The sequence below is a fragment of a genome, unplaced genomic scaffold, assembly GCF_019419815.1.
Source record: "Pyrus x bretschneideri cultivar Hongxiangsu unplaced genomic scaffold, Pyrus_bretschneideri_v1 Contig4, whole genome shotgun sequence".
NCBI lineage: Eukaryota > Viridiplantae > Streptophyta > Magnoliopsida > Rosales > Rosaceae > Pyrus > Pyrus x bretschneideri.
This window is the reverse complement of record NW_025999723.1, coordinates 1,677,981-1,698,154: the sequence shown is the minus strand read 5'-3', so window position 1 is coordinate 1,698,154 and position 20,174 is coordinate 1,677,981. Positions and strand designations below refer to the sequence as shown.

General features: G+C 35.6%; 3 protein-coding genes across 3 annotated transcripts; 2 read left to right on the top strand and 1 right to left on the bottom strand.

Moving 5' to 3' along the window:
* Positions 1 to 132: 132 nt before the first annotated feature.
* Positions 133 to 4,009, top strand: LOC103958166 (dihydrofolate synthetase). Its single transcript, XM_009370408.3, has 10 exons — positions 133 to 489; positions 771 to 868; positions 978 to 1,128; positions 1,491 to 1,553; positions 1,759 to 1,920; positions 2,251 to 2,442; positions 2,523 to 2,622; positions 2,814 to 2,945; positions 3,265 to 3,396; positions 3,576 to 4,009. Exons 1-10 carry the CDS (start codon positions 202 to 204, stop codon positions 3,923 to 3,925), a joined length of 1,668 nt encoding a protein of 555 aa, XP_009368683.2. The 5' UTR covers positions 133 to 201; the 3' UTR covers positions 3,926 to 4,009.
* Positions 4,010 to 14,145: 10,136 nt separating this feature from the next.
* On the top strand, positions 14,146 to 17,147 carry LOC103958165 (transcription factor SPEECHLESS-like). Its single transcript, XM_009370407.3, has 3 exons — positions 14,146 to 14,932; positions 15,333 to 15,980; positions 16,669 to 17,147. The coding sequence occupies exons 1-3, from the start codon at positions 14,438 to 14,440 to the stop codon at positions 16,732 to 16,734; spliced, it is 1,209 nt and encodes a 402-aa protein (XP_009368682.2). The 5' UTR covers positions 14,146 to 14,437; the 3' UTR covers positions 16,735 to 17,147.
* Positions 17,148 to 17,912: 765 nt separating this feature from the next.
* LOC103958164 (probable WRKY transcription factor 53) lies at positions 17,913 to 20,147 on the bottom strand. The gene is made up of 3 exons (XM_009370406.3): positions 19,389 to 20,147; positions 19,170 to 19,298; positions 17,913 to 18,724 (listed from the first exon to the last, which is right to left on the bottom strand). The coding sequence occupies exons 1-3, from the start codon at positions 19,727 to 19,729 to the stop codon at positions 18,151 to 18,153; spliced, it is 1,044 nt and encodes a 347-aa protein (XP_009368681.2). The 5' UTR covers positions 19,730 to 20,147; the 3' UTR covers positions 17,913 to 18,150.
* Positions 20,148 to 20,174: the final 27 nt, after the last annotated feature.

The following is a 20,174-nucleotide window of genomic DNA, read 5'->3' as shown; positions in this document are numbered from 1 at the left end:
TTCAAATTCAAATTTTTTAAATACTCATAATTCATGGTCCAAAATTAAATTTCCGTTGTAGTTCGGGACCAATGTACAATTAAGCAAACTGTGCGTTTTGGGAAATTTTCTCATGCGACTGTGCGAGGCGATGAATTTCCCTCAACCGAGCGGGTTTTCATCACTTTTTTTTCCCGAGAAACAAACGGAAAACTAGAAAGAATGAAACTTTTCCAACATCTCAGACAATACTCCATCCCTACTCGCAGGAAAACCCTAATTTCTTCAATTGGAGTTGGGCTTCTGCGGAATGTGGGGCCCGAACGATGCTTTTGCACGCGCTCAGAGGACTCGGAGCTGAAGGGATTGCTGGAATACATGGATTCTCTGAAGAACTACGAGAAATTGGGCGTACCCAAAGACGCGGGTACGGATTCGGAAGACGGGTTCGATCTGGGTCGGATGCGACGGTTGCTGGAGCTACTGGGTAATCCTCACTCCAAGTTCAAGGTTCGAATTCTAACTCTATTTTAATGCTTGTGTTCTGTTTGTTTAGTGAGAAAGTTGCGAAATTTGACATTGAAAGTGAGAGACTTTTTGTGTTTATTTGTGGAAAGTGCGTAGCATGAAAGTGCTTTTCTACTTTGTTTAAGATCCATGAAGTGAAATTTATGCATGACATGAGTTAGCAGACATTTTTGTTCTTTTCCCAATTTTCATGATCTTGTTTTTTATGTGGTTTGTCTGAGCTTGAGAACAAGCGTAATTAACTGGCATGACAGCAATTATAGGCGGTTCACATTGCCGGGACGAAGGGGAAAGGATCAACGGCTGCATTTCTCTCCAACATGTTGAGGGCAGAAGGTTATTCTGTTGGTTGTTATACTAGGTGTGGCTTATTGGTTTGTTTCAATATCTGTCATTTTACTTTATGTTTCGAACTTCCTCTGAATTTTTATTATCCTTTTGTTGAGAAGAGACTTTGTTTATGTCTACAGCCCCCACATTCAAACTATAAGGGAACGTATATCAGTGGGAAGGTTTGCTGAACCAGTGTCAGCGAAGGCGTTGAGTTCTCTTTTTGATGGGGTTAAGAAGATTCTGGATCGTGCAATAGAAGTTGAAAATGGGCGTACAAGTCATTTTGAGGTATCCACTTGTGTATAAATTTGTTGGTTGCATTTTGATTAGATGATCATCATATAATGACTACAGAAAAAGATTTCAATACGGTTGAGAAGCTGTATAGCTCTCAAAAACTCATCATTTTCTGCTTTAATTAATGAGAATTTACGTTTTGAAGTCTTGGGAAGGAGCATGTAGATGAATTCGCAAGATTATTTTTTCTCAGTTCAGCATTTTCTGTCGTAGCATCTGGGCATTGTTAATGCTAATTGTTATCACTTTGCATTTTATTAACATGTATTCTTTTCATATACAGTGCTGTTTGAATACATACTGATGCTTTGTGTACTTTTCATGTAAGGGGCTAACTGATTGGAATTTGTTAGGTTCTCACTGCTTTGGCATTCACATTGTTTGCTCAGGAGAATGTTGACATTGCGGTTATTGAGGTTATTCACTTCTCCTTCTAATGTCTTTTCCACAGAATTTCATCTTATTCATGCACATTGCTCAACGTTCACCTTCTATTGTCTTTTAATTAGAAACAAAGAAAAAATTGAAGGGAATCAATTTAAACTGAGGGTTGTTTTGAGTTTTTTACTATAAAACCAAAATGTTATGATTGTCCTGACTTTGCTTAATTCAAATGAACAGGCTGGGTTGGGGGGCGCACGTGATGCAACTAATGTCATTTGTAGCTCCGAACTTGCCACATCGATCATTACTACAATAGGTGAGGAACATTTGGCTGCACTTGGGGGTTCTTTGGAAAGCATTGCAATGGCGAAGTCTGGAATCATTAAACATGGGCGCCCAGTTAGGTGATTCTGCCTTGGAGATTTCATCTGCACAAATAAGCTAAAAGTTTTCTTGCACTGTTCTCCATTTAACTAACTCTTTACCCCATTTCCTTCTAGACATGTTACAAATGAAAAAATTGTTAGGTTATTCGATGGTCAACCATGGGGATTCCCTACTTAGATTTTGTAGAATGATAGTAGTTACATGCTGCCTGTTATCTCTTTCTCATGTTCAAATTGCTGGTTATCAGACATCAGAACTGCCATTGCTACTTCTTTTTTCATCGTGATGGTGTATTGAAATTTATTAATTAATCTGATTCTAATTGGTTATATAAATTTTTAGGTGGTTCTGGGTGGTCTATTCCTTCCACATATTGACCAAATTCTTCGTGATAAAGCATTGTTGATGAGTTCCCCTATGGTATTAGCATCTGATACTGGAAATAAAAGTAAGATAAATGGTGTTAGCATGCTCAATGGCAGACCATTCCAATCTTGTGATATAGTCATACGAGTTGAAAGGGACTTGCAGCTGGTATGCATTCGGGCATGGGATCTATTGGGTTTTATTTCCAAGGTTCTGTGAAGGACTTGTAATTGTGGGTTTCCTTGCAGTTCATTGAGTTATTGGATGTGAAACTATACATGCTTGGAACTCACCAACTTCAGAATGCAGCAACTGCTACTTGTGCAGCACTATGTCTCCGCAACTTAGGTGAGGGTTAGTTTTATATAATTTTCTGTTGGACAATAATGTTGTCATATTGGAAACCAATAGGTTTTTCCATGTTACATAAGGTCAGAGTCACTTCACGGTTATTGAACATAAGTGATTGAATACCATGCTTTGTTGAGCAGGCTCGTGTCCTTTAGATTTCCCCCCTAATGCTTCTATGTGCACTTCAGGATGGAGAATTTCAGATGGATCCATTAGAACTGGTCTAGAGCAAACAAGCTTGCTTGGAAGAAGTCAGTTTCTAACATCAAAAGAAGCCCAGGCATTAGGATTATCTGGAGCAACAATATTGCTTGACGGAGGTGTGATTTTCCTTATTTCCCCTCCCTCCTAAATATCTAGATGAGGCTCTAATATTCAATACTATATATACACTTATTGGTAGGTCGATTACTAGAGGAAAATCAGTATTTATTGTAATTTGTAAATTGTAACTTAGTAGTGCTGATTTCTAACATGAACTCTAATTGTACGGTTTTGTTTATGGTTGAACTCGATTGGAGATTGTCAAGACTATCGAACTGAACTCGAGGCCAATAACTCTAAAAGTTAAAGTTTCTGTTATTTATTACTACCATTGTGTAACTCAATACTAAATGCTTGCTGGGAGTGATTTTTCAGCCCACACCAAAGATTCTGCAAGAGCGTTGATGGACACTATAAAGATGACATTTCCAGAGGCAGGACTGACTCTTGTGGTTGCAATGGCTAGTGACAAAGATCATCTAGGTTTTGCAACAGAGTGCCTTTCAGGTACAGTCAGGACTCGGTACTCGGTACTCGATTTCTATGATTGTATTATTACTTATTCTATAATATTCCCTGGTTGTAATGTTTCATTGTTGGGGCGTCGGGCGTGGGAAAGATGGGAGCATGTACCTTCATGACAGATGGACTCCATAGAGATCTGACCGCATTGTTTGATTTTCTAGGTGGGCATGTAGAGGGTGTCATTTTGACCGAAGCTAACATCGCTGGAGCAAAATCTCGCACAACTGCAGCCTCATTGTTAAGAGATTGCTGGATCCAAGCTTCACAAGAATTGGAAACAGATATTCTTCACGACGAAATGCCGGAACACCAAAACTCAACTATGGATCAATTACTTTGCATAAGCAGGTCAGGAAATAGACCCATTTTGTCCACCGAGGGTTCGTTTCAGGCATCCCTGAAGATAGCAAATCAGATTATCAAAGGAAGAACGGGGGACCGGTTGCGAATTGTTGTAATTACTGGTTCCTTACATATTGTTTCACTGGTGTTAGCTACCCTTCATGGATAATCTGTAATTTTATTTTTAACCCTGCCTTTCCATCTTCCCAGACTGGAATTAGGATTTCTCGTTTAAGAATCCAGTTCCTTGTCACCTCTGTGTTAACAAACTTGAACGTTAGGACGTGCTTGTGAGGTATGTCATTGAGCATGTAACAATTATATATATATATATGTGTGTGTGTGTGTGTGTGTGTGTGTGTGTATTTTGGCAAATGCAGATCATGGTGCATAAAAAAAAAATAAAAAAAAATAAAAAAAAAGAAAAGAAAAAGAAAAGAAATGGGCAGGACTCTTCAATCTTCTTACGGCTATATCTAATCCCCTGGTTCCTACAGAAACGAAAAAGAATTTCACGTTCTTCTTTTCGAGAAGGGAGGATAAGGAAAATTCTACTAATTGCAGCTTTCTCCAAACTTCTGGGGAAAGCATGAAATAAATAAATTAAAAAAAAAGCTCAAATGGAGGTTCTGTTTATACACCTTATTTTGCTTATCTTCTAATATATAGTCTTTCGAGTAGATATAATCATATAAACATTAGTATTGGAAGTTTGTTATGAGAGTCATGCGTCACTCCTAATTGTTATAACATAGATGATCGACATGGTTGATATTTCATCGACTTAGGGCATAACATTAATAAATAGCTCATCAAATTTATAATATGAGTAAATTTGTAACAATATGTGTAATTTGACGTGAATTTCATCCTATATCATCTCTACCTAATCACATGGTGATTTACTACTGAATGGAATTACCGCTTCAACTGCTCTTTACTTTTAAGAAGCTTTATGGTTGGTCGCAACGTTTCTTTCTTTTTGTTTTTCTCCGAAAAAAGGATGAAAAGAAGGGTGCAAAGCTTATCCAATTTTGGGACACATCTATACATAGGAAAATAGGCACATAGGTGAGGATTCATACGTGTGTGGTGCAACTGCAAGGATCTGCAACATGCTCTATGTTCTCGCGTGCTTATATTCAAGTTTAGCTATACAGCTAAGCTACTAGTTATGATTTGCCTTCCCCTTCCTTGCTCAGCTATTCTACTTTGCCAGATCTGTTGATAGGTTTTAGATAGGGATGGTATACATGTATGTATGCATGGCAGCGTAACATGAAAATTGCGACTAGATGATGGTAGACATCATAATCTAAAGTCACCGTTCTCTTTATCATTTATCTAGAAAAACTCGTTTAATTTAAAAACCATTCAACTATCCATTCTTATATGTCAAACAAATCAATTGTTAAGAAATTATATCTTTATGATTAACCGTCAACTTATTTCTACGGTATAAAGAGTCATCCAGTATCCATTGCGTTGTCTTATATATGTTAATGTGGCAATGGCATGCACATTCACAAGGACCAGTGATCAGGCCATGTTGCTGATCTTTTTGTGTATATATAATATAGTTATATCTTGAATCCCTTTTGTATGCATGCTCCAACATTTTTTACTCTAGATCTGCACTGCAGGGAAAGCATGAGAGAACATTGATCCCATTTGGCTTATCTAATTTATTTTGGTCCCCTTTAATACAATGTGGTACCTCTCTTTCTGTCTGTCCAAAAACTTTTTCCAGCAACCTAATGTTCTTCCTGTAGGCTCTAGTCCTCCATGCCTGTTCAAGACATGGATACAATGCAAAGATTACGAGCTTTCAGATTTCAACACAAATATCAAAGAAATTTAACCATGCATAGTAAATTTTGAGGATAATGACCATACATACGGTCCACACCAAATTCAATCTCAAATATTCCTGATACATAGAACAGATAAAAGTTGGGAAAACTATTTTTTTTTTTTTTTCTTTCACACAAGTGATATTAGGAGAGAAAAATCGAACACCTAATCTCATATGCAAATGTGAATGCATTTTAAACAACTGATTTGTAAGCTCGTTACAACTAATTACGTGTATAAACGTTTTTGCTTTTGGAATAAAATGTTATATAACTGATTAATCAACAAGGACACTCATGCTTTTTTGTGCTTGAGACAATCTCTTCGAACAGTTTGGGGTTTGGACCTAAGCGCTTAATAAAATGAACAACAACCCGTACATCCCACTGATCGCCATCAGGCATCAGCCACCGGCAAATACTTAAAATGCTCATTCAATTTTTGTTTTTTTTTTTTTGGACAGAAAACATAGGCGCAGAGCTAACAATGGCATTCAAAGCTCACTTTAGGGCGCAATATTTTCTACAACAAACAAGGAATCTCCACAAGTGCATGCATATTAGTTTGTCCAATTATATATACTAACATATTGAGTTCCTTGTTTTAGAACTTCACCATACCATTGACAAAAAAAAAAAAAAAAAAAAAAAAAAAAGAACTTCACCATACCCATCATCATCATCAGAAGTATCTGTTTCAACAATCTTAAGGGTTTCTGGGTTAACTAGGGCTAGACATAGTAATTCTTTGACTTTTCTTTTCAAAAGTCGTATTGTGCGAGTATGTCATTTCCTTTTTGTTGTTCAACTATGTGAAGCTAAGTCAGATCCACTGCATAAAGTGAAGATGTCACCCATTGTGCAAGACTGTTTTATTGTGATCCTCTACTTCAGCAACACCTTTCCTAGTTTGTCATTTTGTTTCTAAGTTTAATTATTTAAGGAGAGAAAAAGGTTGGTGTAATTATTTTGCTGTATACCGGCAGAAACTCCATTATGTAAAGTAGTAGTCATTTAACGATCCTTATGCACATCAAGTACTTCTTCATATGAAGAGGGCAATGATTTCTTTTTAATTTACTTTATTTGTATATTCGTTCTCATCAGCTTGGAATCTAAGGGGGCCTACTCCGAACTTTGTTGCTGTGTTGATCTCTGTCCATTGTCGAAAAATCATTTATACTTATTCATCCAAAACATAAACAGTCATGTTTCATCCAAATTTGGAGAGATTTTTCAATGTGACCGTCACACGAGGTGATACACCACGTGTCCCTACTATCTATGTTCCCGTCACAACTAAAAATTTCTTCCAAATTTGAAACCATAATTGCAAAATGCATGACACGTGTAATTAAGTAATGTCAGTTGGCTGCAAAGGAAGGGGAGGGAGGGAGAGAGAGAGAGAGAGAGAGAGAGAGAGAGAGAGAGAGAGAGATGAAGTTTGGTTAATTTATCCATCAAAGAGAAACAGGCGCGGATGAACACAATATTGCAGAACTAAAAAAATATGATATTAGCTCAAATGAGAGTGGACGAAGGGAGTGGTGCACCGAAATTGAACTCCCAACGGTAATCGGAGCAGAGGGGACGGAGACATGACGCTCCAAAATATAAAATATGGGACACACAAAATCTAACATAAATATATTAAGTACATGCAAATCAAAAACCAAGATTTTAAGATGTTTGTCGCCCCTAATTGAATTGTCCGACATATCCATATCAACGTGGTCCACAATTCCCAGCAACTCCCGGAGATCTAGACCCCTTACCTGCCTGGAAGACGACGGAGAAAATGGGGGATATATACTTGAGAGAATCCCTGAATACTACAACAATTTCATGATGAGATGAGTTCACTGAGAAAAAGAAAGAAAATCAGTTTAGCTGATTGTATTAAATTGAGATTTTAAAAGTCTTTTTTAATGACTTTTAAAAATTCAAGGGTATTTAAGTAGGATTATTAATGAGTATACAAAAGGTCAGGAGGTACACTAATATTTTAAGAAAATTTTCATGAAAATGGCTTGGATTAAATTTATTTTAATAAAAAATCATGCTATAACTTTATTTAATTAAAAAGATTTAAATTTTAATGAAAAATCTTTAAATTTTAATAAAAATGACAAAAGAACTTAAATTCTAATGAAAAGGACATAATTTTAATATTTAACTGTTTATGAAATTTTCTACACTGTTTATGAAACTTAACGGTACTACATTGTTTATGAAACTTAACGGTACTACACTGTTTATGAAACTTAACGGTACTACTCTGTTTATGAAACTTACTACTCTGTTTATGAAACTTAACGGTACCACATTGTTTATGAAATTTAATGGTGCTACACTGTTTATAAAACTTAACGGTACTACACTATTTATGAAACTTAACAGTACTATACTGTTTATAAAACTTAACGGTATTACATTCTTCTCTCTCCTCTTCTTGAATTTTCTTGGCACATTCTCACCTTCCAAACACATTTTCTTCTTCTAATTTTTTTCGATACTCATCAAATTTTCTTTGTATCTCTTCAATTTCTTAACTTTCTACACCAATTACTTAAATTTCTTCTATTGTCCGCCCATCTGCAGCTTCCGCTTCTTCTCCATCTACAATCTTAACTTTCTACACCACATGTTATTATGTAAGTGGTGGGAAATTTTATTTTTTAACACAAGAATCTCACCACTTCTATAGAGATGTGGTGTATCACTCCGTGTTCTGGGCACATTGAAAAACCTATTGTCATCTTGACTACTATTGGAAAACAACACCACAAAAATAAAACTGAAAAAATGTAATTCAATTTGAAGTCTTTCTTTTATTCTAAGCAATAATAATAATAATAATAATAATAATAATGTCTTAATGATAGTTGACAATGGGGAGAAAACAGAGTGGAAATGTGGGGTTGGGTGAGGTGTATGTGCGCCAGTGCATGTGGTGTTTTTTTATGTTATTTATTTATTATTTTGTCCCTTATCATTAAATAAAGTTAGTGGATGATTTTTAATTAAAATGTAAAAATTTAAAACTCTTTTCATTAGTTTTCCTATATTTTAAAGGAGTTTATAAAAGTCTATGGAAATTCGGAGTTTATTCACTTAGTAGTTTCAACGAGTTTATAAAAGTTTATAGAAATTCGGGTATTCATTCGGGTGTTTTTACTCATTGTTTTAAAAGAGTTTATAAAAGTTTTTAAAGTTTTTTGAAAGGGATAGATTTTAGTGGATTTGGAGAGATTTACTATATTTTAAGACTTTTGGTGCGAACTAATTTTTAGCCACTCAGTAATACAGTCTGGTGATATTTTTCTTCATTTGTGAGTGAGAGGTTTTAGGTTTAAATCTCATGGATGACGAATTCGATACCAAATTAGGTTGCCCATTGTGTGGCTTAGCCGAACTCTCTCATCTCCTTAGTGTAAAATATATCATTGTACTAAAAAAAAAAAAAAAAACAAATTATGTCTCTCTCACCGAGATTTTGAGGAAGGACAATACTTGTATCCCTCATCGAAAAATGTATATATCTCACTCTTTGCAAATAACGTAGCATCATCTTTCAATTTTTATAATTGAAACTTTTCAATTTCTTAATCTCCATTTGAAGATCTAGCAGCAAAAAATCATTCCAAATGGAGATCATTTTTTCTTTTTTTTTTTCTTTTTTTTGGCATGCAATATAGAACGAATCAATGAGTACCAACTAACATATTCATGATTAATCGTCCATTTATTTGATACATTCAGATGATTAAATGATCACTGATTTGAGTGATCTTTTTATATAGACAATCTTTAAATAAAGATTAAGAAATTAAACCATTCGGATTATGAATATGTTATTCACAAGAAGTGAGATATTTGCATTCTCATCCTAAAATTTCACAAACTCTGTAGATTTTAAACTTTTTTAAAATTCTTCAAAATTTCAAATAAATACACCCCTAATTATATGTAATAAGGGTGGACTGTGGGCAGTGCGGGTAGTAATGTTTCTCTCATACATTGCGTGGGTGTTATAAATTGTATTTGGAGGGTACGTATTGAATGAGTTTGCAGATTTGGAAGTGAATGAAGTTTGAGGGAGAGGGAGGGAGGAGGGTCCCAATGTATTGACTCTTGCAAATTTTGTTTTAAAATTTTGTCCCACATTCTCATTCATTTTTCTCTGTAGGAAGATATAAATGATGAACAGTGGTATGTTCCAATTATTTTACATCAATTTAAAATCTATGTCATATGCAATGAGTTTAAATCTTTTGCATTCAAAATATGTGGTTTCTTTGTGATTTACCTACTTGAATGATACATGTTTTTTTTACTTAATTTATTTTTAACTTTTATGTGGGATTCAAATTAAAAATCAAAATCTCAACAAATGAGATAAGTGAGGCTACATCGAATTTTCGGTACATAAAATTTGAACTCATACAAAGCAGGCTGTCTGACCTAGCTAACCTCCCTTGCTATGAAATTAGAAATGTACAAGTGTACTAGCATTGTGTAATTGTTATGTTCTACTGTTATTTTTATAAATGCCCAACAAAAAAACAAAGATTCTGAATAGTAATTTGATTGAACTTTGAATACATCGGGAACTGCTGAGGGTCCTAGCATTATGCATTGTTATGTTGCTATCGATATATAAATGCTCACCAAACAAGAAGTTGAATTATAATTTTGTTGAAATTAGAAAACAAGTTTAATTTGTATATTTTCGTTTTTTTGGTCAGGTGACCATAGATTTATGGCCACTCACGCTTATACCGAAGACTGAAATTAAAAACATTCATTTGTTCTCCACTCTTGATATCAAATGCCTAGGTAATTGACTATACATTTCCTTCGTTATCAAGTTAGGAAAATAAGACATATAAAGGTTAATTACTAGAACGCATGAAATAAGACCAATCCATATAAACAAGCACATCTACAAGAATGAGTAAAGATTTCGTTTTCTTCTAAGGCCAACCTAAGAACCAGCTTCATATAGATTTGTCCAAACAGGTATGCAGAACATGCTATTTAAAGTAGTGCGGTTCCAAATTCTACGGTCAGATAGGTATGCAGTGTTCTACAGACACCATTACTACGTACACATATTTTACTGTTTTACATCAATATAAAAGATTCCATGGGTGAATTGTAAGTAAAGGAAATGAAAAGAGGAAGGGTGGAATACACACATACACACACACACATATATATAGAGAGAGTATGTAACAAGAAGAAAGATTCCATGGCTTAACTTGTTCTGACTTAAACACAGTAATATATATATATATATAACAACTAGAAGAAGAATGAAGAACATAGAGGTATTAAGAAGATAAAGATTCCATGGCTTAATAATATATAGGAAGACTTTGATGCGGTTCCTATCAATCAATATTATTTGACTAAAATCTTGTTGGTTTTCAATTTTTGATTTAAGTCTCTGAAATTAATTTGATAATTTATTTCTATTTAAGTTAGTATATTTTTTAAATTAAAATTTGAAATTTATAGTTGTTTATGTTAATGAGATTTTAAATAAAAACTCATAATATGTGGGATTAAAAATATTAAAATATAAATTATATTATTTTGTGTGTGTGTGTGTGTATAAACATGGGTAATTCATCAAAATTAACAAAAAAATTATTGTACCAAAACATGGGTAAATTCTTCAAAACCCCCCAAAAAAAAAAAAAAAAAAAAAAAAAGATATTAGGCTTAATAACATAAGTAAATTTCTTCGATAAAACTTGACATGGATACATTTTCAAATCAAAGAAAAAAAATGTATCCATATAAGTTTAAAAATGGATTTAAAAAATTTGAATGGATTTTATATTAAAAAAAAAAGGTTACATTTTACATATAACAAATTGGTATATTTAAGAATGGGTACATTTTAAGATTAAAAACTTGAAAAAATTACATGAATGGGTACATATAAGATTAAAAAATTGAAAACATTTTTTAAAAAGACTAATGGGTACAAACTTATTCTAATTTTTTATTTATTTTGGAAATGTTTTGGATTAAAAATTAGTTAAGAGTTTAACAAAGGTGTGAGTATTAAAATCCTAAATCAATTATTAATTTTTATTTTTAAAAAAAATGTAACTGACATGCAAATTCATTATTACATTAATGCTAGGGACTTAGATCAAAATCTAAAAACTAATAAGATTTCAGTCAATGAACATTAATAACTAGGGATATGAGAGAGACTTTCATATATATATATATAAGGTTTATCGCCATCGTGATATATCCGAAACTACTAGTACAAGGTCATGTGTTAGACTCTCTCCACGTAGTTTTATATTAGAGGTTTGAAAAGTCGTGATCATGGTGAACTCATTCCCCTAATTACAGAGAGAGAGAGAGAGAGGGAGGTTGTTGAGGGTGGTAAATGTGAAAATTGATGGGTGATAACCTACAATTGGACTCATATGGAGGAGGGAAGTAAATGTGATAAATCAAATTATAGGGTACACACAGTACCACATAAATGAAACGCGCACACTCCCATGCTATAACTTGCAATTACTTCCCTTTCCCTACGTCACTCACCCTTCCCGGCCACCATGCATTGCAATTTGCACAAACTTGCGCAGTTTCACACTGACGAGTGACGTATTGTATTTTACTTTTGTAGACTTTTTCCGACAACTTAGACATTATGCACTGATTTAAGATGAACTTTATAGAACTAAATAGTTTTAACATACTGCAGCATGTTCGAACTTTCCAATTGCTTGGAGCAGGATGGGCAGGTTAATTGCATTAGCAGTACTCGAAGTTTAAATCCTAATGTTTAATCTAACTTATTTAATTCCTTATGACATGACTTAAGATTTCTCCTCCTTGGTTGTAATCCTTTATTTTATCGTTTTGTCTCTGAAATAAAAAAACATAGAGGGAAGAAGAAGAAGGTGTACAATATGTCAATATCTAAGAATGGTTGAAATTGATTTGGATTTCATCGTAGGCACGGAGATGCCGTGTCTGTAGGTACATTGAAAGCCTACATTTCAATTCGCCATATAATATTAATATAATTAGGAAAACAAGTTGCAGATCGATTCTCTCAAATATATGTCCTCATCACCATCACCATCACTGGACTGGTCTCTCTATGGCTGCCTGCTGGCTGCTGTGGCCTGTTGTTGTGAGCCTGCAGGTCTGTCCCTTATTCATTTATTTCCACTCTTTTCTTTCTCAAACACATGTCTTTGTTCAATTTGTCCCATTTTACAGATTTCTATATTTTCTGTAATATTATAGATCGATATATTCGTACAAAATGTTGGGTATGAACTTTTGCCTAGCTATATAAAACAGTAGTTTAATGCAGACCCCATCATGCATCGAAAAAGAACCCAAGAATACCAATTAAGCTGCTTATATTACTGTATGTCTTAAACCGTAATTCTTAAAGCCTAAATCCTAATTTGTTTCAGTTTATATCTAATTCTCTTTTTAAATTGGTTAATGTTGGTACGTTTTGTGAAGTTCAGATCATGACTAATTTATATCACTGTTGTCTATATTTATTTCAAGAACTAATCCCATCAGTATTTATTTAGTTTGAAGTCAATGTTAGAAATATTCATGATCGATGAACAATCTGATTAATGATGATGATCAATACATCAGCAGCTGCCTCTCTGACCAACACTGGGATATGTAATACTATTCCTATTGGGCGGAGAGGTCAACAGTTCTCAGAGGAACATTCAGCATAGATAACTAACTAGAACAATATTCACACTTCTTTTCTTTCTCCCCTCCCGATAATTAAAGAATCAAAGTCCTTAAATTGATTCCTCACTTTTTAGAATTTTCTGCTGCCACCTCTGGTAAATTCACAATATTATCAGGTCATTATTTTCAAATACGTACGTGCCTTTTTATGCAACCCTACCAGTGCCATAAATTACTTTAGACCATATTCATTCGACTCCGAAACATATTTCTACAAAAATTGAAACAATCTGAAAAGAAAAAAAAAAACCTAAACCCTAATGCAGCTTGCACCGAAACCCTAGCTTGTCACTTCACATACCCCCAAGGCCTAGGTATCCAACGTTCGGAACATTGATTAATTAATTGATACATTTGATTATAAATTGAGAAACCCTGGCTACCTGACAAGTTACTGTGACGACAGGAGTAGTGGTAATTCTATAACATCAATGGTTTTGTAGTAACCCTAATGAATGACATGTATACACCACGATTTTTGTCATCTTCCATTCATAGCAAGTTAAACTGAAGAATCCACATTACTAACAGGAAAAATCCCAATTTTACCCAAGTCGACAATTATTTAATCTGTTTTTTTATTTATTTTTATATTATATATACGTATAATTTCTTGGGATTCTGTGTCCCATTGGTGCCTCCGTGAATTCTGTACAAGATCCACGCAGACATAAATCTAACGGTTGAATCAGAACCAAGAAAATTGAATAGGAATTAACCTCTCTCTCTCTCTCTCTCTCTCTCTCTCTCACACACACACATGCACAGTACTGCAAACCAAGCAAGCCAGAGCCAAAAGCCAAAGCCCATGCATGATAAAAATGAAAAACAGAGAGATGATGGCGATGGTTTAGTCCCTTTCACCTGAGCCTCTCTTATTTACTTCTTTTCGTATACTTAGCTACCGCTACATATTCCATACATACTTTCTCTTGATCTGGACAATCCCTCCCCCCCACCCCTCACTTTTCGTCTTTTTTCCTTTTGTTGGCTTCTTGTTCCTTTTCTTTTGTTTTTTTTTGGGCCAACCAAAGCTATATATCCGGCCACCATAGATGGCCATGGAAGATCACGACCGTTCATCTGATTTTCTCGAAGAACATGAGCAGTACTACTACAGCGATACCAATTGTAACTTGGGAACTCCGGGGGATGATCTTTTTAGCATATTACAGAGCTTAGATGATCATGGGTTTGGAGGAGGAGGAGGAGGAGGTGGCGGCGGAGTCGTAGACTTTCCTTCCCCGTTAGCTACAGCGCCATTCGATGATGACCAACTACTTTCTGTTTTTAGCTCATCACCAAAAGACCTCTCCTCCTCAGCTGATCAAACCGAGTTTGATGAAACTAACTGTCCACCCAAAACCAAGAGACTCAAGCTCTCATCAGCTGCCACCCCCACCGCCACTGCCACCACAACAACCACAAATTCTTCAGATCAGGATGGAGGGCGGATGTCTCATATAACGGTGGAGCGCAACCGCAGAAAGCAAATGAACGACCACTTGACTGTCTTGCGCTCTCTTATGCCTTGTTTCTATGTTAAACGAGTCAGTATCCTGCCTTTTATTTTATTTGGTTGATATTTTTGGAGTGACAAACTGCCAATAAACAATAACAGCTCCCATTTTCTTTTTCTTCTTTTTTTCCGGCATATGTTTCGTACCTTCACCATCAACCTCAAACTTAAAAGAAAAAAGTAGAAATACAGCACTATTGAGTATTAAGTTACTAACTAATCATGAAGTGATTCATCTTATTTAATAAAATTTTCCTTGCACCTTCAAGGTATTCTTTAAAAAAAAAAAGAACAAACAAATTATTCTCCTTTTTTCCATCCTTTTTTCAAATGTGTATGATATACATATGAATTGTTTAGTGCAATTGTATGCATGTATGTATGTGTGTGTGTGTATTGTACCTAATTTTTTGGCTCAATTGATTCCTCAGGGAGATCAAGCATCAATCATTGGGGGGGTGGTTGATTACATCAATGAGCTGCAGCAAGTTCTTCAATCACTCGAAGCCAAAAAGCAACGAAAAGCATACAGCTGTGAACTGTTAAGCAGCCCTAGGTTGCAGCAGGTTTCAAGTCCAAGGCCACCTGGTCCCTCACCACCAGTTCTCAGCCCTAGAAAGCCACCTCTCAGCCCTAGGCTCGGCGGCAGCAGCTTACCACCCATCAGCCCAAGAACTCCACAACCCACCAGCCCTTATAAGTCCACGGCAGCCTGGACAATATTGCAACAACCACAAATATTACCTGCAGCTGCTAATATTATTAGTAATTATCTGATTTCTAATCCAACAATGGCTGCTAGCTCATCACTTGAGCCATCCCCTACTTCTTCAAGTGCTACTTCCTCTATTAATAATAGTGTCGACAATCTCAACGAACTTTTCGCCAACTCCAAGTCCGCCATTGCGGACGTGGAGGTGAAATTTTCGGGTCCAAATGTTCTTTTGAAAACAGTGTCTCCTCGGATACCCGGACAGGCTCTCAAAATCATTTCCGCTCTTGAAGACCTTTCGCTTGAAATTCTTCATGTCAATCTCACCACCGTTGACGAAACCATGCTTAATTCCTTCACCATCAAGGTATTTTATTTTCATTTTACTTAAATACATGATTGATTAACTTTTTTACTTTCGTTAATAAGTTACTAGTTTTAGATTTTGTTTAAAAATATTTGCTTAGCATACTAACCCTGTCAGACTTTTGTGTTAAAGAGATATGCTACATTGGTTGCGCGGGTGATGTCAATCATTGATGCATTGTGATATCTACTTCTATTAGTAGTTGACTATCACCCACAACATGATACTAACGGCTAACAGACACCAACAACATCGTAGTGTGTGTTAACTACATGGAAATACAATATAAAAGCTAAAGCAATCGACATATCTAAACCTTGAAATAGTAAAATGTTAAATGCATAGAGGGTCTTATCACTTTTACCAGATCATATGATAGGTAAATATATGTTTGCTTGCTAGCTAGCTGCCATGGACATCATCTCACATTGTACTATACTTGCAGTAATTTCATTTCATGTTTTACAGAAAAATCAGCTTTATATGTGTACCGTTGGACCGTACGTGTATGATTTTAAAAAGTGTTGAAAACTAGGGCATCTTTCACTTTCAGACATTGATTTTCTAGCTACCAAGTACAAATGCATATATTAAAAAAGGGATTGTTTGAATAATGGGGTGACTAAATTGTGATTTTATTGAAGCTAGCTGCTAATGATTGGTACGTGCTTTCTTGCTTTCTTGCTAGATTGGAATTGAATGCCAACTTAGTGCGGAGGAACTCGCCCACCAAATCCAGCAAACATTCTGCTAATTGAGTCTCCTAGCTTGAAAATTTTATAGTGCTTTAATCGTTAGATCTTTAATTATTATATTTTTAATCAACGATCTAACAATTAAAAGTTCCAAAATATAGAATATCCCGGAGTGCACTAAAATATCCTCCGGTAGATATCATATTTCATCAGTCGATCAAAATTGCCCTAACTCCAGCCTCTATCTCTCTATTTGTCTCTCATCTCCGAAATGGTGCTAATGAATAGAATGTGGAAAGCCATGCATTTTGCCATATTCTTATTAACCAATGTAATTGTAGATCAGTAATAACTTTGTTTTACTTTTAGCTAGCCTAGCTAGGGTGACCCTTTGTAATTTTCAATTAAGCAATCTCAAGGTCTTATTTCATGTATACATACATGCATGAATTTTAATTTCACATTTCTTTTTTATTAATGAACGAAAAAGCTACATGTGGATGTGAATATATTGTCCATGCATGGATCCTACTCTTTGGATCTGATAATTAATTTCCAAACAAGAAAGAAGGAAGTTATATAACTTCTTCTTGCTTCTACTTATGGAAAGTATTTAATTACTAATGTTATATAATGAGACTTGACATTCTCCTAAATAGCTAAGTCTTAAACACTATCATCTGGTATAACTAATTCACTTGTATTATAACACATGAATTAGTTTTAATGTTCCATAAAGTATAAACTCACTGTCACACATATTATTGTAATACGCGAACTAATTTACATCGTGTTTACCCCTTTCTTTCAACTTCATTTTTTCGAAATTAAATGATGGGTACTAGACTTCTAGTACTATAACCATTTGTTGAGAGTAGGTCAAAATCAAATGCAACGAAGACGAAGATAGGTAGCTCATGATTACCAAACTCAATTGGACCAAACCCTAAAAGAATAGACATTTATACAAGAACATTGTAACACACATCAATAAAGGGGGGCAAATTTGCTACAAGTTCCACTGGGGCTGGGAAGTGTATATTTGTATGCATACATTATTCGTCCTTCTATATGCAAGTTCGAATCTCCCTGTAGTTTGGTTTAGACTAAAATATCCTTCAAATAAAAGGAAAAGGAAAAGGAAAAGAGATACTGGGCCTAACCTAGCTACTCTACAATGGGCCTCTACATGAGTCGATTTAGATATCACTCCTGGTTCAGCCCTTAACCAAAAAAATAGAGAAAAAATTTTATTCAGTTTGTTTATCTGAATAAAATTGGAAAAGTTGCATATCAGTTTCTTTTTCCCCTAACGGAACATATATCAAACAGCTTAACAGATGTTACACTACACAACCTTCTACTGTTTCTCACCGATGCTACAAAGAAAATATACCTAAAATTCAAAATGCTTATTTAAAATTTTATATGCTAATTAATTTCCCTCACTTTCTGTGTTGTGGGAGCCTATGAAATTAGGAAAAGAACCCTGGACCGTCAAATGAGAAGTTGGGGAACAACTGATCATCCTGACCAAATGGGAAATCCAAACCAACACTTGGAGAGTTGGCAGCTGAAGTTGCAGGCGAGATTATATCTCCACTCTGAATATTTTGTTCAGCTCCAAAACCCTGCTGAGACATTGAGAAATAGTTTGTTCCTGAAGTTGTAGGTCCCGCAAAGGGAGGAGAAAAACTTCCCAGATAATTGTTGTTCAGTGGTGAGGGATTGTTGAAGGAGGGGAACAGTTCCTCGCTAATGTCTAACCCTTCACTAATGACTCTGAGGCCTTCCGGGAGGTTTAAGAGCATGTTTTGTTGCGAATGCTGCTGATTTTGTTGAGATTCCACTGGGTTATTCTGCGGTTCTGTCCCTTCGGGCCGCAACGGTGATGGTGAAGGAGGAGTACTTGTGCCGGGAGAGGCTTGTGTACATGTGTGCCTTCCTCTGTATGTAATTTCAAAGATCGTTGGGTCTTCGTTCGAACGTTGGACTTGCTTTGTGGCAAAACAGTCCTGGATGTTTCGGTGAGTGCACCGGTAGTAGCCTCTGCCAAGGTGAACAAATCTAATGTTATGCACTTGCATGAAGTTTTTTGGTCGACGGTTCAGTTGACCAATCATAAAGGGTAACAAAGTGTTCAATTGATCAAGTCATGCTATCTTATATTTACTATATAGAGCTTCTTGTAATTTAACTTGTGTGGACAATTTTAGTCGTTTTTGTCTTACATGATTGTATAAGAAAGAAGAATACTCGTGTGAAATTGTTGAATATCATTTTTCTATCTATCTGTCTCATCACATGACAGTCTGATGAGAAAGATATGGTGAAAACGACGTAGAGATCTGGAATATACAATAGAGATAACTAAGTTTTCCTTGCCAGAAAGAGACTTATTAATGTCATAGCAATTGAAGTATATAATTGTAGTTAATTTGAAGAACTAAAGATAAGTTTCATATATGTATGAAGAAAATGTAAAGTCCTATACCTTGGATATCTGGCTCCAAGTATGTCCTTCTGGCCATACTTTCTCCAACTAAATCCATCATCAAGAGGCCCCTCAAGCCCCATACCAGATGTAACTCTTATTTGTTGTGTCCACCTTGGCAGAGTTTTCCTGCAACATTCACGAAAATTCAAAATTACCACCAATGAACATCACCTTAAGTACGAAAACATAATCACGAAAATCTCTTTCTATATTAACCTCTTCCCAGAGGAATCTTTGTTGTCGTGGTCCTTGAATTCGCGGTCGGAGTCCTCACTCCAGGGGCTTCCATTTAGTGAATGGGGCGGAGACTCAACCATTCGAGTTGCAACATGACCTGCGGGCTGTTGTTGCTCACATCCTGAGGGTGAGCCGATAGAATTCAGAATGGAGAGCGCCTTTTCGTACGATAGTATGATCTTTTGAACAAGCAGTTCCCGGGTTCCATGAGAGGAAGATGGAGCGTTGAGATGGATCTGTAGCTGCCTAGCCAGCTCCCTCCCTTGTGCTAGCTCATTTACAAGACTCCTTTGTTCCCAATGTATATTGCAGTTCTCCATTTGTTAACAGTAGCACATGAGAGATACAGGAACAAAATTATCTGTCAAGATTTCGGGGTCGGGCCAACGGGAAATATAATAAAAACAAGAACTGGGTTTCCAATCAGAGACGGGAACAACCAAAACAACAAGGGGGAGACAGATTTGTGAGAAGCGTAACTGCGTGACTAAGCTGAGTTTTCGTGTTTTGGATTCGTGTGTGTAATGACCGATTAGTGAGATGGGAAGAATCTGAAGGTGGAAACTTGATGAGGAAGGAGAGGGAGAGATGGTTATGGGGATTTAAGGGAAGGTTGTTTTTGAATCAAAAGAAAGTGAGGGAAAGAAATCGAGAGTTTTGACTGAGAAGATCCGAGTGGAAATGGTCTTTGGTCATAGGAATTGGGAGGTTCAAAGTTAAGAGCAAGAGGAGGAAGACGAGTTGCTGACCGTTTCAACCTTCATG

What these genes read in the sequence shown, in the direction of transcription:
- LOC103958166 (XM_009370408.3), top strand. Translation starts at nt 202, where the DNA reads ATGAAACTTTTCCAACATCTCAGACAATACTCCATCCCTACTCGCAGG. An exon ending in ATCCTCACTCCAAGTTCAAG is followed by an intron (nt 490 to 770) that starts GTTCGAATTCTA and finishes CAGCAATTATAG; the next exon opens with GCGGTTCACATTGCCGGGAC. An exon ending in GGCGTACAAGTCATTTTGAG is followed by an intron (nt 1,129 to 1,490) that starts GTATCCACTTGT and finishes GGAATTTGTTAG; the next exon opens with GTTCTCACTGCTTTGGCATT.
- LOC103958165 (XM_009370407.3), top strand. Translation starts at nt 14,438, where the DNA reads ATGGCCATGGAAGATCACGACCGTTCATCTGATTTTCTCGAAGAACAT. An exon ending in CTTGTTTCTATGTTAAACGA is followed by an intron (nt 14,933 to 15,332) that starts GTCAGTATCCTG and finishes TTGATTCCTCAG; the next exon opens with GGAGATCAAGCATCAATCAT. An exon ending in TTAATTCCTTCACCATCAAG is followed by an intron (nt 15,981 to 16,668) that starts GTATTTTATTTT and finishes CTTTCTTGCTAG; the next exon opens with ATTGGAATTGAATGCCAACT.
- LOC103958164 (XM_009370406.3), bottom strand. Translation starts at nt 19,729, where the DNA reads ATGGAGAACTGCAATATACATTGGGAACAAAGGAGTCTTGTAAATGAG. An exon ending in AAAGATTCCTCTGGGAAGAG is followed by an intron (nt 19,299 to 19,388) that starts GTTAATATAGAA and finishes TGAATGTTGCAG; the next exon opens with GAAAACTCTGCCAAGGTGGA. An exon ending in CTTGGAGCCAGATATCCAAG is followed by an intron (nt 18,725 to 19,169) that starts GTATAGGACTTT and finishes TCACCTTGGCAG; the next exon opens with AGGCTACTACCGGTGCACTC.